Source organism: Cryptomeria japonica, chromosome 4 (assembly GCF_030272615.1).
Source record: "Cryptomeria japonica chromosome 4, Sugi_1.0, whole genome shotgun sequence".
NCBI classification, from domain to species: Eukaryota; Viridiplantae; Streptophyta; class Pinopsida; order Cupressales; family Cupressaceae; genus Cryptomeria; species Cryptomeria japonica.
The window spans coordinates 606,744,241-606,763,530 of record NC_081408.1 but is presented as its reverse complement, the minus strand read 5'-3'; the positions used below and the strand labels follow the sequence as shown (position 1 = coordinate 606,763,530).

At 34.4% G+C, this 19,290-nt stretch overlaps 1 protein-coding gene across 1 annotated transcript; it reads left to right on the top strand.

Moving 5' to 3' along the window:
- Nucleotides 1-15,377: 15,377 nt before the first annotated feature.
- Nucleotides 15,378-17,608, top strand: LOC131061111 (transcription factor PHYTOCHROME INTERACTING FACTOR-LIKE 13-like). The gene is made up of 5 exons (XM_057994622.2): nt 15,378-15,971; nt 16,434-16,538; nt 16,655-16,720; nt 16,827-16,892; nt 17,046-17,608. The coding sequence occupies exons 1-5, from the start codon at nt 15,657-15,659 to the stop codon at nt 17,289-17,291; spliced, it is 798 nt and encodes a 265-aa protein (XP_057850605.1). The 5' UTR covers nt 15,378-15,656; the 3' UTR covers nt 17,292-17,608.
- Nucleotides 17,609-19,290: the final 1,682 nt, after the last annotated feature.

The following is a 19,290-nucleotide window of genomic DNA, read 5'->3' as shown; positions in this document are numbered from 1 at the left end:
ACAAACATCATGGATATTATTATACCTTACTTAAGTTTACTTAGGAAATGCATTTCATAGTAGTTTGGGTATGAGACACTTGGGTGTTTGTGCCATATTGGGATAGTGTGTGTAGGAGAATTTCCACCTTTTATGGTGTTGATCTTGTTGTTACACTCCACATTCAGTGGGTGATCCACCTCATGTGGACTATTATATTATTTCTCCTACCTACCCACACCTATTTCCTACCTACCCTTGTTTCTTATTGAGCCACATGTCATGTTTGTGTGCTCACATATCCATATAGCCTTGCCTATATAAGCAAGCTCATATTCATTGTATGTAACGAATGATTAATGATCCAATTGATCATATTTTTCATCTTGATAGAATACAATTTATTTCTATCATCTATTTTGTTCTCTCTTATTTGTGCTTTCCATTGCCTCTTGATCTTGGAAAAATCTCACACTTTTTTAAAAAAATTTGAAATTTGCTTTGCTGATTTGATGTTAGGCTCAATGAAAATCGACTCAAGGAACCAACCCAAGTTATCATGATGAGTAAATTTTGTACCAAATTTATACTGAGGTTCAAATTTTATACATTCCTATCCTATCCCATGCCCAACTGAAGTTAAACGCAGGTGTCCAAACATGCAGATGAGTAGGAATTATGAATGCAATTATAAATATTTCTATCCTAAAAAAGACAATGATATATGTTACAAGTTTATAATCATGAAAGGAAAGATGGAGTACTTACATGATTAGACAAAGATATTTTGGTGCATTTGTATGATATTCAACATGTGTAGAGCTAAAAAATAGTTTTGAAGTATTCATGAACTGAAAATGATGGTGGAAGTGATAGTGGAAGGTGAAGAATGATGAGTGAAATGGAAATGAGGTGGGATGGAAATGGAGAATTGGACTCCATGTGGAAATGGAGTCTTTATTATGTGAAGAGAGCATTGTGTTAAGCTTGTGGTGGTTCCGAAGGACCACCAGCAATGGCTGTAGGAGAAGCAGAAGTTTTAAATTCATCAAATTGTTGCATGAACTCCACTTTAGTGAGTGGCTTTTTATAGAGGCAAAGATGATAGCCATTGACTAAGAGTTTTAATTTTGCATTACCACTAGTAGCCAATTTGACTATGCCATTTGAATACACCTAAACAATTTCATAAGGGCCAAGCTAACTAGTTTACAGTTTATCGAGATTATCCTTGTATCTAGAGTCAAACAATAAAGTCCAACCACCTTCATCAAATTTATTTGACTTGATATACCTATCATGCCATTTGATGTGTTGTTGTTGAATCAAAGATGTATGATGTAGAGTTGATTTGCTTAATTTGTCTAATGCATTTAGTTATAGAATCCTTTCTTGTTGTGCTATTGACAAATCCAATACGAATTTCATTGCAGTCTTGAGTATTTTATGTTCAATTCAACATGCATGATTGTTGTTTTGCCATATACTAGTTCAAAAGGGGTAAATCTTGTAGTTGTCTTCCAAGAAGTTCTATATGCCCATACTACTTCTTGTAAGCTATTTTCCCAATCTGTTTTATGAATAACTACTATTTTGTCAAAATGGCCCCAATCTCCCTATTGGTGACCTCAACTTCCCCATTTTCTTGTGTCTAATATTATATTCTTTGACCAATGCTGCTATCAGATTTGATGTGAATTGAGCACCCTAATTAGTAACAATTTCTCTAGGAACTCCATACCTTGTGAAAATGTCTTCATACAAAAAATTTGCAACTTTGTTATCTTTAACATGCTTCATAGCCCTTACTTCTACCCATTTTGTAAGATAGTTTGTGTATATATATGATTTTTCATTAGAAAGTGGATCAATGGGGCCTATAAAATCAATTCCCCATTTATCAAATGGTGTAATAACAACTTGTGGATGCAAGGGCATTTCATCAAATCTGGTTGGTCTTCCCATCCTCTCACATCTATCACATTTTCTAGTATACATGACTGCATCCTTAATAGCCTATATTAAGGATTTTCATGGCTTTTCATTTTATAGAAAGGTGTCCCCCAGAGGGTTCATCATGATAGGCATGGATAATATCACAGGTTTCATCCTCTCAGATACATCTCTCATGATATTATCTAGCCCTGTATAGAAAAAAATATGCAATGACCTATGTATATGGAAAAATCTTTTCTATAAGGATCTTCTTATCTTTTGGTGAATAACATGAAGGTACATTTCTAGTGACCAAATAATTAGCTATGTCAACATACCGAGGTGTGTGAATACTAATAGAAAATAGATGTTCATTTGGGAAAGCATCATCAATAGTAGGCTCCTGAGGTTGATGTGTAATCCTAGACAAGAAATTAGCTACAACATTTGCTTTATCTAGTTTATCTATGATGGTGATATCAAATTCTTGCATGAGAAGTAGCCATCTAGCAAGTCTACCTGAAACAATTGGTTTATTCATGAGGTACTTGATTGTTGTGTGGTCTATATAGACATATACCTAGTACGCAATTATAGAATGTTTAAATTTGTTAAGTACATAAATCACAACTAACATCTCTTTTTTTGTCACAATAATTCAATTCAACACCTTGGATATTTTTGCTGATGTAGTAGACTGCATTTTCAATGCTACCATCCTTCTGTGCCAATACTGCTCCAAATGCATGATTAAAGGCATCAATATAGATGTATAATGGAAGACTCCACTTAGGCCCCTGAAGGACTAGTGCTTGAGTGAGGAATTTTATAAGATATTGAAAGGGTTTGTCACACGCTGGTGTCCATTGGAAATCTACATCTTTAAGTAACATGCCATATAGAGGACTTTCTATAGTGCTGAAATTCTTAACAAGCCTTCTATATTAACCAACATGGCCCAAAAAGATACAAATGTATTTCTGCTTAGTAGGTGTTGGAATATTTTTAATTATCTCTATCTTATCAGATCCACTTGAATGTTGTGGCATGAGATGTAGTATCCTAGGACTGCCCCCTCTTGCATCATGAGAAAATATTTCTCTCTATTTAATGAAATCCTATGCTCTTGACACCTCTACAAGAGTTTAGATAAGATATCAAGTGTTTCTTGGAAATCATCTCCATAAGTGGTGAAATCGTCCATGTATATTTCTATGGCATTGTGAGAAATATCTTAGAAGATACTCAAAACTACCTGTTGAAATGTTGTTGGAGCATTACACAAACCAAATGGAAGAATAGAGTAGGCATAGGTTCCCCATGGATAGGTGAAATTAGTCTTGTCCTAGTCTTCTAGTGCTATTTGAATTTGATTGTAGCCACTAAAACCATCAAGAAATAAAAAATACTTCTTACCTACTAGGGAATCTAGAACTTAATCAATGAAGGGTAGTGGAAAGTGATCCTTCTTTGTGGCCTTCTTAAAATCCCTATAATCCACACAAACCCTCCATTTGCCTCCTTTTTTGGGAACAATTACCAAAGGAGACACCCATTCACTATCTAAGATTGGGCAGATAAAATTGACATCTAACAACTTTTGCAAATCATTCTTGATATTCTCCCCGAGGGCATGATTTACCCTCATTTATGGTTGCTTGATAGGCTTAGTATTATCATGAATGTATATTCTATGAGTACAAAGATTGGGATCCAAACCTGCCATATCACTAATGTCCCAAGCAAATGCATTTTTTTGTTCATGTAGTAATTTCTCCAAAGAATGCTCTTGTTTTGCAGAAAGATTACAATTAATAATGAGTTTCCTACCAGGAGCTACTTCATAGATGCCTAATTGATACTTGGAAACTTTATCTCATGAGGTAAAAATGTATGCAACATTGTAGGTGTGATCAATTTTGAAAGGCAATACCATCTGCAGTGGACATGTAGAATTGTTTGAGGCGCTATCTTCTGCAACATTTAATCCACATGCATTGTTTAACACTTGTGTGAAAACTTGATCCTCATCCTGTAGTTTTAAAAGAGGACTTGTATCAAGCATCATTAGTTTCACCAAAGACTTGACATCTTCCTCTTTCTCATCACCTAGATTAGGCCAAATGAATTTATTTGACTCTTCATGGGGTTGAGCAAGTGGGTAGAGAGTTAATATTTTAGTACTATATCTGTTAGAGATAGTCATATCTCCTTATTTGTACCCTATATAAGCATCTATTATGTCTAAATGTGGCCTTCCCAAGATTATGGGATATCCCCCTAAAGTGGCTTTAGGAGATAAAATCATGAAATCAGTTGGATATTCCCAGAAGTCAAGAGTCACTACAATGTCTTCCATTATCCCATTTGGCTTGATAGTTGAACTCTCTACCAACTAAAGGATAGTGGGTGTAGGCCTAATATTTGTCAAATTAAGATGATGCATGATATCTTTAGTCATAACATTAATGTCAGCTCTTAGATTAATAAGGGTATTATGAATTATGACTCCATTTATTATCATTGCAACTATTGGGCTATCAAGATCTAAATATTTAGGCATGATTACCTTCCCTTACATTATATCAGCCAACTTACCCATACATGAACTGTTGTAGGATCCTTCTTTTTCCTTCTTGGCTTCTTTAGGTATGCATCTCTAATAGCCTTACTTGATATGGGAACATCTTTAATTGCTTGGAATAGACGTATCTTAACACATACATGCTTAAGTTGATCTAAGAAATCAAAGGTTGGTTCAGATATTGGTTTTGGTTGAGCTAGTCTTTGAGGAAATGAAGGTTTTGTTTCCTTAGGATCTTCATTTGGTAAAGTAGGGTTGGAATCAACTCGATCCTCCTCTTCATTTGACAATTCAGTTATAACTAGAGTAATAGGGGATGGCACAACTTTGTCCGATTGGAGATGTATATCACTTATACTAACTACATATGAAGGGTACTAATTAAAATATGCAAAATATATTGGCTATTGTTGTGGCTTATTGTTAGGATTAGGTGCAAGTTGAGTAGGTAGTTGAGTAGGTCTAGATGGAGGTGCATTTATGGGTGTAGGTGGCATAATGGTTGATTGGCTAGTAGATTGGTTGGTTAGTCCATTATTGTCCTCTCCATAGTTGTGATTGTGGCCAATTTTTTTGTGGTGGCTGCTAATTCCCTAGGGGTGGTTGCCACTGAGCTTGAGGAATAGGCCAACAATTTGGTTGGTAATTCCATGGTTGAGTACTATACTTGCCATTTTTTTTATGGATATTAAGATTTCTAGTAATTATTAGATGCATAAGAATATGGACCATTAAAAGATAAAGGATTTGATGGCATAACTTGTTTTAGAGCCTATGGCTTCCTTTGTGCTACATAGAATATTTGGCCTTCATCATCTTCCAATGGGTGAAATTCTGGTTGATTAGATTTTCTTTCAATTCTTGCTAGCTTCTTGCATCTGCAGTCCTTCTTATTCTTTCTACAATGAGGAGTGAATTTAGCTATCATCACCTCTATAGCCTGATGCTTCTATTTTTCTTGAAGAGTGTCTATTTGTGTAGCCATATTATTGATAATATCTTGTTGAAAATCCTTGAGCATATTGTTCAACTATGTTCTTGAAACTCCTAAATTAGATTTGTTTGATGTATATTTGTAGCCCCTTTTCCTCTTTAACGTGGCTCTAGAGTAATTTTGGCAAAGCTTCTAAATATCATCCCAAGTTTCATGAGTGATATCACCACCTCCTATGAGATCCAAAGCATCTATACATTCCTCATTAATTCCTCTTAAAGAAAAACTAGTTTTTGAGATTCTAAACTTAACTGGTTATGCTTTGATTTCTTCAAGATAAAAATAAACCTCTCTAAATAGTCTTTTAGAGACTCATCCTCTTTTTGTTTCTTATGGAATATATCATCCCCTCTCATATCACTTCCTCTGCAATACTCTTTGTATTTTGTGAGGAACTTTTCCTTCATCGTATCCCAATTAGGTATGGAATCTTCACCCAGAGACATGAACCAAGGAAGAGAAAAATCCTTCAAGGTGGAAGGAAATAGCTTGACTCTATGTGCATATGTATATAATCATATCTTTGACAAATGAAATCAATCTCAAAGAGGAAAGTGTCTGGATCTTCTATCACAAGACCATAAAAATGTGGAAGAGTTGCAAGGGGAATATTATTCAAGTTAGCATTAGCACTTTGTGCTAGGATAGGGAATTTAAAAGTCAAATCAGGAGGTGGAGGTGGATTGTTACCACCACCACCATTTTTGCCACCAAGGTCAAACATATTGCCTTGGTAAACTACAAGGGTAGCAAAAGGATTTTATATGAATGGTGGTTTTGGTGGAGGAATGAGATTTTCTAGCCTGTTATTATTCAAGTTTGCAAAGAGTTGTGCAAATGGATTAATTTCTTGCTCAGTACCTTGGTCCACAACTAGATGTTCCTTACGGTTGTTTTGGTTAGGAAGGAATCTCCCAAGGGAATCTCTTCTTCTATGCATGCAAGTATATATCATCTATCATTAGACTTGCATGGTTGAAATTGGGATTGATAACTAAATGTAGTTAAAAAAGAGAACTTATATTCTAACTATTTCTGATAAACAAAACTCTACACTCCTTTAAACCCTTAGTTTGACACCATCCCCGATGATGGCACCAAAATTTTTGGTCCAAAACAATAGGTTTTTAATTCGACACTACACTCAAGCTCAAAGATAAGAATTTCTAATTGACCAACTATTAGACACCGTCATCTCAGTTCATTTATCTTATCAACCCGAGGATGTACAACTTGAAATGGGATAACACAATATGTGCACTGAGAGTTTTAAGGGACAATCCTATCCTAAACTTAAACAAATGAAATGTTGGATAAATTTGCATAAAGAAATAAATTTCTCCCACGACATAGGGAAACTATACCAACCTCTACTATCAAAGTGTAAGTTGTCTAATCTACACATAAACAACTACTTTGTTTTGTCATGGCTGCAAGAATAGTCATAAAATTATAGTCTAGGGGTTGCAAGAGTAGACAGTGAGTAGTTTACCAGAATAAAATTATAATAACTTTAAGAAGTAAAGTTCATAAAAAAATATACATAATCCTCACCAAGTGGGCCCCCTTGAGTGAGTCTTTTGGACTACAAGCTATAACATAAATTAACTACAAAGCTCTCATAATCATAACAACACCATATACTACTCAAAATGGAAAGTTCACTTATTTATTCTTAGAATTAGCTCAATATTACAATAGAAATTGATATCATAATAGTAACTAACTTTATTTAAAAACTTGAGGAGGACTATATAACAATTGTCCTCTTAACAGTTTTCCACAACAGTCACTCCACTCCTAGCATGTAGGAGGAGGCCTTTATTTAAAACATTAAGTCTAAGAAAGTTGAGAGGAACAGCTCTGTAATAACCTTGAACACTTTGCATATTTCCCTAGATTTACTCTAACATCAAATATGATTATTAATAAGAGACATTAATATTTCATGATTGGTATTGAAGGCTTCTTCAATAACTTGAACAACTGGTACCTAAGTTGTAACAATTTTGACCTTTTACTGCTCTTTGTTCAGTCCTACTCAAAATGTTGCCACACTTATGATGGTATTTAAGTCCCAATTCAATGTAGGATTCCTTACATGTGGCTGCATTTGCCAAAGTTAGCACAAAGACATCTAGCACATTTATGATTATACAATGCAACACATTTGTCATCATTGAAAGATAAAGTTATATCTATATTGCATTCATAAATCTTACTATATCATCACAAAAAAGGTCTTAGAACAAGGACAAAATATGAACACATAGGCTCAAAAAGGGACATTGAAGCATAGAATATAACCTTAAGAGAAAATATATAAAGGTATTAAACACCATAAAATGTCTGCAATAAAAGATGAAAACTAAGACTCATCAATGCCTTGATGTAATAATTTGTTGCTCCTTGAATCAGATATGCTCTTGAGGAAGAATAATTGAGCTTGAATTGATGATAGGGTTTGCATATGATTAGGTTATGAAAATGAATTGAGAGAGATGCCTTATGTAGAAGTTGATGGTCAACCTACAGGAGCCAAGAATCATCTGCAAGCAAAACACATATCACACAAAAGAGATCAAGCAAGATTGTATTCTCTATTACAACCAAATAATTTTGTATTAATGCATAAAATAATTGAAGATACATAGTATTGGAGGTACAATTACAATGAATGAAAGACTTATTTTATAGGAAGAAAGAGATTTCCTAATCCTAAAATTAGAAGAACTAAAACAATGTAGAGTAGGATCTAAATTAAACTCAAGTACAGGCTAAAAAAGCTAACTAGAAGTGCCTCTAAGTGAACTCAAACAAAAAAAGCATAACACCTAGATAAAATAAAGCACCTAAGTTTAGCTTAAGTGAAAAATCAATTACAGGACCTAATTAATAAATAATTAGATAATTGTCCTAAAATTACTCCAACACTCCCCTTTAAGATTAACTTAGGGAAAAGCTAAAGAGCTAATTATGAATGCAAAATGTATGCATGAATGAGTGCTGACAACAAAGGCATGATTAGGTACTCATGTACAAACTAATGTGAATAAACACAACTAACCCCAATGAGGTCTCTCTAAATGGAGAAAAAGAGAAAAACCAGATGAGAAAAAAAACTTCTCCAAAAATGAGTGATGCAATGAAAAAAGGACCTACATGTGACTAAGATGGACTTCAAGTGGCTCCCCAATGTATACAATCGGTCACAAAAGTACAATGTTTTTCCCCCCATAAGAGAGAGAATGAGGATAAGAATCCTCCCAATGTAGAAGTAGCTCATGTGCCAATGACGAACGCTTGAAGACAAAACATGATCCACTACCTACAAACAACATCTCTCCCTTTTGGAAGAAACGAAACCACTAGAGATACGTGAAGCCACTCCCATAAATTAGAAGATGTAGGAATCCAAATCCAAACTATATGTGCATATGGAAATTGGTCAAATGTTTCTCTATCCATGAATGATGAGAATGCCACAACCAAATCAGGTACATTCCTAATAAATGTAGGAGGTGAAAAATCAGGATTCTGCAAAAGGTGATGAAGAACAAGCTTCATGGGTGATCAAAGATTACTTTAGTGGCGAATATTTGCCAATGGAAAAATTTTCATTTCGGTGACCTGGGAAATGGCAAATATTTTGTACCGACTGGGGATGGCCATGTTGCCAGAACATTATCAATTTTCATCAAATTCATGACCCGATCGCCATATTTTTTATGTAATTAAATTTTTCTATGCGAGGATTTCACCAATACAATATATGGTGGACACACAGTAAATTTAATTTTTTCGCCTACACTCTCTGACCATAATTTGCCTATAGGCATATGACGAGTTGTTAGCTAGGAGGACCTAATTCACCAGGCATTTTGCCAATGCGTGTCTCCATTCACCAACTTTCACCAACTATATTGTATTTGCCAATTATTTGGACAACCCATAATCTCCTCGAAAATTACATAAGTTTTGTTATAGTTATGTGGGATTAACCATATAAGGATTGGTATAAATACATTCAAAGATTATATCTATCTCTACATAATTTGGTGGGTTCCAGGCTCTGAATTCGGATAAATAGTGAAGTTTCAGACCAAGGAAAATCATTGTTGTTGATTGCATTGGTGACTGCTAGTGACCTAAAGGTGAGCAATCATATTTTTGAAGTGTTATAATATAATTCTGAATTTATCTATATTTGTTTACACTATTGAGTTCATTCTTATTCAATGGGGACCCATCAGTGCCAAGTGGTCAGCTGGGAGATTCAGACCTCAGACATCTAGATTGTAGGCCATAGGGCCAATGAAACATATATTATACTTTATAGTTTATTATTTCTTCTTCAACAAATTGATATTTTTTGGCAGCCTTTATTTCCTTGGAGATGTCAAACAGGAAGAAAGGTAAGAAACCTAAATGTGGGGAAGGCCATGAGAGGCCAATAAAATGCAGAACATTGTCTTCGTACTTTGGCTTTGGAAAATATTGTGGTGAAAATCAGGAAGGTACATCATCACAAGTACAAGTACAAAATTCACAACCTACACTGCATGTTGAAGACGGCGGCAAACCTGATATCTCAGATTGGGATGATCTTGAAGAAGATTATTTGGTAGATGCCCAAGTTAGCTGAAATGATATAATCAACTTGGGTGATAATGCCATTGATGATAATGCATAGAAGGGGAAAAGAAAAGCCATATCAAAAAAGGATCGAGAGTGGGATATGTCAGTGAGGAATTTTCAAATTAATTAGGCATCAAAGTATCCATTCATTGAGCGAGTGGAGAATCCAATTGAAGGTGAGCCTCCAATAGAATGCAGGTGTAAGATTTGCACTTGGAAACATAACAAGGAAACTAGGTTGCAGCTAAATTTGACACCATAGAAAAGCATATGGGTAAAGTTTATGGAAAACAAATGATAGACAAAGTTGAAAAATTGGTGATAAGATGGAAAACCAAGGAGGATTGTAAGCATGTGAGGAATGCCGAAGAGTATTATTTTCATGAGAAAATACAAATGAAGCCTGTTGAAGTTAAAGGTTCTATTGAATCTAGTTTTGGAAAAGAAATGCAAATAGAACAACTGGGAAAAGTTGTTTAGTTAAGCGTTGTTTTTTTATATTTTGAGTAGAGGGCACGCTATGACAGATTTCCCATCAATTAGTGGTTTATTACACTTTTTGAAAGTTCCTAACTATTCTAATAGTCACTGGTCAGTAAACGGTGGATGGGAATGGGCAAGTTTTCTTGCTCAGGTTGAAAAAGAAGATGTAAAGGAAAAAATAAGAGAGTCAAACTTTATTGCATTTTCTTTAGACAAAGTTACAACAGTAGAAAATACCTCATGGGTATGCATGCATTTTTATACTATACAAAATCATGCTCGCCAACCTCATCTACTATATGTTGCTAAAATGAAGGAGAATGTGATAGTGGAAAATTTATTTCAACTAGTAAAGAGAAGTTTAATTGAATATGGAGGTATGCATGACATGACAGTTTCCAAAAAATTGGTCTGTGTTGGAGCAGATGGAGCTTTAGTAATGAAAGATCACAGGAACAATCTTTTTACAAAGAATAAAACTTCATTTGCACCGTACATTACTGCAATTCACTACCTGGCTCACAGAATGAATCTAGCTTTTGGAATTGTGAGCAAGTATGCTTCGGTATAAAAAAATAGAATTTTAATCAAAGAGCTCTACTCACACTTCTATTGAAGTCCCAAGCAATTTATGGAATTTCAACACTTTGTTGATAGAATAACTGATGGGAACAAGCTTCTTAAGGATAAAGATACCAGATGGATCTCTTTGGATGGTCTAGCACATCGATTTTTTTCTAGAATATCCATCCTTGATTGGACTATTTCACACAACTCACGACGAATCAGAGCAACCAAAATTTCCTAACCCTCTTTGGAGGTTAAGTAATCTAGAGACACTCTTAACTTTAGCAGCTCTTCTGCCCATGCTAGAGGAAATGAGGAATGTTATGAAGGCTACCCAAAAAAGAGCTCTGTATATTGCAGAATATGATACATTTCATAAGATGACATGCATGACCCTCGACAATCTCTATCGAAATCAACCAACACTATCTGATGAAAAATTTGTTAAGTGGTAGACACTCACAGATTTGAACGATCTCGATAACTTTTTACAAATATGAGCAAATAGGGAGGTATGTGCCAATGTATGGGGAGTTGAGATACCAATGCACTTCTATGCCACGGTTGACCCCGAGGAAGCAAGAAATTGCCCCAGGAAGCAACTAGCAATAGTTACAAGGGAAGATTTTGATAAGATTGTTGAGTTTGTAACTACTTCTATGAAGAAAATTGCCTACAATCTTTCCTCACAAATTAGAAGTAGATTCCCTCTTGACAACCTACTCGAAGCCATGTCTATTGTGTTTCCTCAATATTGGAGCTTCAACACTGCAACTGATTTTTGAAGTAAGCTACTGACTTTGATAAAACAATTTTTCATATCCAAAGAATTGAATGAAGTAACAATAAATAAAATATTAGATGAAACTCATCTTAGAGAGCAATCATCTCATTTTGCATACACTATGAGGGAACAATATAGAAGAATGGAGAACCCTCGCGAAGAGTGATCAGTAACAAGGCTTTGGAAATATATAGCTAAGAACGAAGTGTTGCGTGATTCAATGCCAGAATATTTGAAGCTTGCTGATTTATGTCTTACCATGATATTGGGTTTGGTGGAAGATGAGAGAGTTTTTCAGTTCTTTGGGGTTCCTAAAATCAAAGCTAAGAAACAAACTAGACAAAAATTTGGAAAATTGCTTGAGGCTCTATACATCTAGGTATGATGTCCACACTTTTCCTTATGATAGGGCACTGCAAATCTGGAAGTCCAAATGTGAAAGAAGAGATTTGGGGAACACCTCAAACCAAAGTGCCAGTGGGACTATTTTCTCATGTACCGGACCTAGTGGTAGCATTGAGATGCAGTTCAACGAAGGTATGTAGACTGAGAGTGAAGAAAACATAGACAATAATCAAGAAAGCTCTGAATTTGATGATGATGAATGGCAACTATAAGAGATTGGTTTTTATTAATCTTATTACTGTATCTCATCATTCATATTACAAAAGCATATTATTATGGCTGATAACTTGATGACATTTTATGAGTTTGTCAACGTTTTGCAATTAAAATTTAATATTGATTTGTAATTGTATTTTTTAACTTTTTTTTTTCCAGATTTAAAATAGCATAATAAAAGACCATATTTTTTTTATTGATACAGAGATTTTTATTTAGACATGTTGAGAACTTAGATTTTCATTAATTATTTTAAAATACATCCATATGATACTATTCATTCAATACACCACTCTGTGTGATTCTCCATACAAAAGTCGATACAAAGTTTCAAAACCCTTTGCAAATGACCCTGAGTTCCCTTTTATAGAAACAAGGGAGTAACAACAGCTTCAGGTCAATTTGCAACATGTGACGACTCAACATCAAAATCAATTACTAAGGCACCAAACATTCATCCTGACTGCCATTAGTATCACAAACTCAATACAAATTTACATGGCCATCACAGGCCGGATTATCAATTTAACAACTGCTCAATGCCTAATGTCTCTTGTTCAAAAAATAGAGTTCAATATTAAATATTAATTCAAGCCATGAAAAATTAAATATAGATAATAGCAGTGCCCAAAACCTTGTAATCAGAAATAGAGAAATGCAGAAATGTTAAAACTTGGGAGAATTTGAGAATATAAATTTGCAGGCTGAAGGTTTGTACTATGCATCATAGATTCATAGGCTAGATTAGCAATAGCGAGTGCTGGTTTTTTCCTATTCATAAAACAGAGTTATTTCAAGTGATGCCAAATTCCAAACAAAAAAACATAAAACCTTGAAATTAAGAGTAAAAGCAGAAAACTGTGCAATACATACTATGATTCTTAAGATTTATGTGTCAGTTTTTGTAGGGTGCTCCACTCTTCGTCTGATGGAAGGTCAATATTATTTAAACTATGGAAAGTCAACTACAACTTCGTCAACAATCCATATTTAGAAGAGTGACTTCACATCACTTTTTCACCCAATGCCGCATTCAGAGTTGTAAATGGTTGGATGAATTCCAGAAAGCTTTGGGGAGTTGTGTTCTTAGGAAGCAAGTCTAAATCAGACTTCATTTTTATCTCCATGTTTTTTAGATAAGTGGTATTCCCATTATTTTTTTAATGTGTGATGGAACTTTTCTTGATTCAACAAGCAAGAACACTAGAGCTGAAATTCAAAAACTTTCTAAAAGATATATTATTCTCTCTAATGTCCTTTATTGAATAAGTTACAATGGTCTTCTTCTTCGTCATCTCAACAAACTAGAGATCCCTATTGCCCTTGAAGAAGCACAATCAAGTGCTTGCAATGGGAATTTTGATGGTAAATCTTTAGTCCAAAAATTAATTCAAATGGGATACTATTGGAAAGCTATGGAAAAGGATTCCTTTTCCTTTGTCAAAAAGTATCACTAGTGTCAACAACATAACAATTTCATTCACACTCCTACCTATGATCTTAGATCTCAAGTGGCTTATTGGCCTTTCTCATGGTGGGGTTTTGATCTCATTGGTAAAATCTCATATCCTTCTTCATAGGGACATCCTTTCATCATTACTACTAAAACTTAATTTATATAGTCGGTTTAGACCATACCCCTTTGATCCATGACTACTGAGATAATGTGTCAATGCATTCAAGATAACATTATAGATCAATTTGGTATACCTTCCACTTTGATTTCCGACAATGGTACTTCATTTAAAAATAAACACGTAAAGAAGTTCCTTGAGAAATATCACTTTCAACATCACTTCTCTACTCCTTACTATTCTCAATCCAATGGACTAGCTGAAGCTTCTAATAAGGTAATCAAGAGCAAATTCTTTAGAAAATTATTAATAAACATGGCAAGCATTGGCACAATTAATTGTCTTATGCTTTATGGGCTTACCAAACAAATATTCTCACAGCCTCCATATAACCTAACCTAATTTATGGTGCTAATGCAATCATGCCTCTAAAGTTAGAAATTCCTTCATTGAGAATTTTTTAAAAAGCGTATCATTGATGGTATGCCTACAACAACTTGAGATGGTTGATGAATAATGTATCAATACTCTCAAACATATTCAAGCCTATCAAGAAAAAAGAAAAAATGTAGCAAAGTTATAATGACAAAGTTATCCAAAACTCTTTCTTGATGGGTGACTTGTCCTTTACGAAAATCAATGTCTTGGTTCTTATAGTGTCACTGAAGTCTATGGTTCGGCTGGTTCGGCTGCCTACAAGATAGCAGATATAGAAGCTGCACCTCTCAAAGATCCCATAAATGTTATGCACTTACGTAAATATTATGCTTTCCTTCTCCTTTTCTCCTCTTTCTTTGTCCACATATTTCTTTATTAAAGAATGTTACGTTAGATAGTTAGTGATTCATGGTATTTGATGTATATTGCAACATTCATAACATAATATTTACCTTTGCCTTGGATTTCCTTTTTGTAGTTTCCTTTTCATAGATTAAGAAATTACGTTCTTACGATAGCTATCTCACTTATAGACTTACCACCATCTTGTATGTAAGTATCTTAGGATTCGACGAGTTCGAGGTGAAGTACCTTTAATAATAGAAAATCATTGGTCGCATATAATTTAAGACAAACGTTTAAAGAATTGTGAAAAGCTCAGTTGTGCTTTATCGATACCGTGGGAATGGGTGGAACGAAGGGAGTCTGTGGGCGCGGGAATTCTGTGGGCGAAGGAAGGCTGCGGGTGAAGATTGTATAAAGAGGCAACCGGCAAAACCCAAGAAAACTCAATGAGTGCAGCGAAATATGGATGAATGAATCTTTTGTTTCGCCATGACAAGAGAATTGAGTGCAATCTATTAACATGCAATGTCCAGTGTCCGGTAAGCAATGGCTACCGCTCCAGAAGAAAAGAGTACTAGAAGCCGACATTATGGGATATACTTTGCAAGATCGTATGGGATATACTTTCCAAGATAGTATAAAGAGGCAACCGGCAAAGCCCAAAAAAAATTGAGTGCAATCTATTTATATGCAATGTCCACTGTTGGGTAGGCAATGGCTACCGCTCTAGGAGAAAGAGTACCAGAAGCCCACATTAGGGCGACCATGGCTTTCTTAAACACCGACTCCGTCGAACAAGATTATTTCTTGCAAGGGAATACCACCACCAGCGTTCCCCCTTTGACATCCTCTTTCTTCACCATTCCATTCCAGCTCATCCATGGAGAAGAAGAGGACAATGCCTCTACTGCTGCCCCTACTTTTCATCCTCCTCTTTGCCCAACTGAATCATTCAGTAGCCGCAATAGTAAGCAAAGTGCCCAATCGAAGAAAAAGAAGCTCTTCGTGGAAATCGACTCTCGTTATACGGTACACTACTCTAGTCAATCTTACATTCTTCGATTGAGTAATTTATGTGGTGGGAGGGACAATTTTTTATAGAAACATGGCGAACCATCTAGTTATGTCTGTGTTTGGCCGTATTCTACCATCTATATTGAATTTTTTTTGGTAATGACTGACTAATGGCAAAAAGGATGAAATGTGTACACACCAGGCTTGAACATCTCAACGCAGCGCCCGTGTGCGCCTCTCGTTCCCTGGCGTGTACGTACAGATGCCACTAAATTATACAAGTGTTTAAACACCTGTTTTTTATTTGACTTCTTTTGATTTCAGCGTTTGTATAGGCAATACGGTTCTTCTTTGATTCACACGTAAATAACAGATTGATTGATCACTATAAGCCATCTGTTTATGTTTTGTATCTTTTGGCTATGAAAACTAGGATTGTAACCTAAATTAATATGTACCTCATGGTCTTGCATGTAGGACTTTGAAGACGACTTTGTCGATTCATGTAGACCTCTTTCTCCCAGAAGCAGTACTTCATCCAAAAGACACAGATCTACCCACGTTCACAATTTGTGCGAAAAGGTTTTTCCTCTCAACTCTTATGACCTTTATAGAGTTATCATGACTTTAAGAGATTTTGTTATGAATGTTTATTCAATGGCTTGGAAGAAAGAGATCTATGTTTGAGGGTTTTGCAGAGGCGGAGGAGCAGAATAAATGAGAAAATGAAAGATCTTCAACTTCTGATACCTCATTCGAAGAAGGTTGGCTTATTTCCATGGCTTTAATTACTATAATAGACTTTAGAAGTTTAGTCACAGAAGTTGAACTAATATTGTAGTTACTATCTATTTCAATTATTTTTGACAGACAGACAAAGCTTCCATTCTTGACGAAGCAATTCAGTACGTCAAACAGCTTCAAGTTCAAGTACAAGTAAGTTGCTCCATTACAGTCATTAAGTTTTCACGGTTCATGTTTAAAGAATTCATACAGCCAAATTCAGAATTCATTTGCTTCATGTTTTTCGAGTTTTGCAAACATTAAGTAATCTTTCCAACTTACGTCTTTTTCTTAAATGTGTTGTAGATGCTTACTTCTCCAAATAAGATGAGCACATCACATTTCTGCGTACCAATGGGAATCCCATGCTTTCAGGTGCCCCAGATGTGTATGAACATGAAGATGGGATCCCAATGGACTAATGGGTGCATGACCATGCACCAGGGAGTTCAAGCACAACCAGTACCATGGTCTAATGAAGGAAACAAGGAGTGTTTTCGCACAGTAGGTCTGCCAATGTTTACCAAGGTTTCACAACGCAATAATGTATGACATGCAGGGAGCATTAATACTTCACCCCAGTCTCTTGAAGCAACTCATATTCGCTAGCCCTAGCCTGTGTGCTTTCAGAAACTTTATCGTGCATTTTCGCTTGTAGTAGCAATAGTCTCTTCCAAGCAGCTCTTGAAGATCGAAATAGGAGCAACAGAAATGTAAAAAATGAGATGATTTGTTCATGATCAGCTTTACGTGGACAACAATAAAGTATCACAGGTTTTAGTTATAAGCAAATGTCACATGGTGACTCAGTTTCAAATGAAAATAAATGTACATGCAAAGAGGAACATGTCAAGATTTGAACTCAATATCTCTTCATAGACATAAAAAGGCAAAAAAAAATAGCCATAATTTCAATGTTTTTCATTAGCAATTTTGCTCAACCCTGGTGTGTACACATCAGCATCATTTATTATCATCTCCCCTAAACCCTAAAAGTGAATCATTTCCCCTAAACCCTAAAACAATCACACCCTAAAACAATAACATTTGTTCAATATATCACATATCTTTAATAATGGATCAAAAATATTCTTTCAATATATCACATATTACTAAATCTTATAAAGAATGCATTAAAATTGTTATAATAATAAAAATATTAAAAAATATATGAAATTGGATATTTGTAAACTCATAATATCAAATCTCAATAGTGCGTGACAGGCATGATAGGTTGGCCTATTGACATGTATATTCAATCAATTTGATTTTTTTTTCTTGCCTAATCTATAATATTATATTCAGTAAATTGATTTTTTTTTAAAGTTCACAATGTTATACTAATTGAAATTAGTGAAGAATCAATTTAATGACTTTTATCCTTGATTTTATATTTTTTATATGATTTCAACTTCTTTATTTTTATTTTTTATATGATTTCAACTTCTTTACTTTTTCTATGAACAAGAAAAAGAGTGTGAAATAGAATTGTGAAATAGAATTCCCCTTTTATGGTTCAAAGAGTGTGAAATAGAATTGTGAAATAGAATTCCCCTTTTATGGTTCATCTTGTTTATATTGTTGCACTCCTTTAATGCAAAATATTTCATTATAACAGGATCTCTAATTTCCATCTTCTCAAAGTGTTTATTCTATGTATTAATTTTTTTTTTTAACTATTTTTAAATTTAAAAGTTTGAGATTAGTTTTTCAATAATTAAATTATGTTTAGAGGAAGACAATGTATTACTCACTAATTTTATAAACAAATATTTTTACTTCTTATTCTTATTCTACACTTAATATGCATTCGAAGAAATGATAACATTCAAGAAGTATCTTAGAATATAAGAATGATAAGAATGACAAATCTTAGAGAGGTGTTTAGGGAGGTGTGAAGAGGGGTAATTTGGGGAATTAGAAAAAATTGACCTAGCAAAAGATAATTTATTTTTTCTCTATTTTGAACTTTAGTTTTTATGGCTACTTTTTTATTGAATTTGATTAATTTTAATAAAGAAAATTTTGTTGAGTGGATTAAATTTATCTCTATTTAGATTCAAAATCCACAATTTAGAGATTTTATTTGTAAATTTCACTATTATGTTAACATATTGTGGTCTACATCATTGGCTCAATTTTTCTCTCATGGATTGTTTCCTTTATGGTGTCAGGGAGATGGGTTCTCCTCCCTTCTCTCCTTTCTCCAATGGTGATAATAGTTTTATTTTACTATCCATTAACTAAAGAAGAAAGGTATTTGAAAAAATATATATCTTATTCTTATGCTTGGATTAAGGATGCACAACTATCTAGGTGAGAATATGAAATTGTCTAGATATATCAGTGTTTAGTTGATGGTTGTCAACATCACTTTAAGTGGGATTTAGTCCTCATTATACCTTTTTCCTTCCTTTTTGTTGGTTTTGTTCAACTTAGCTGCAACTGTGTTTGGAGGTCTATTGAGTTCATTAATGGATTTGTATAAGAGTTGGGACCCTTTAAAAACACTACTTAATTAAATGAAAACATATTCTTTGTCTATTTTTGG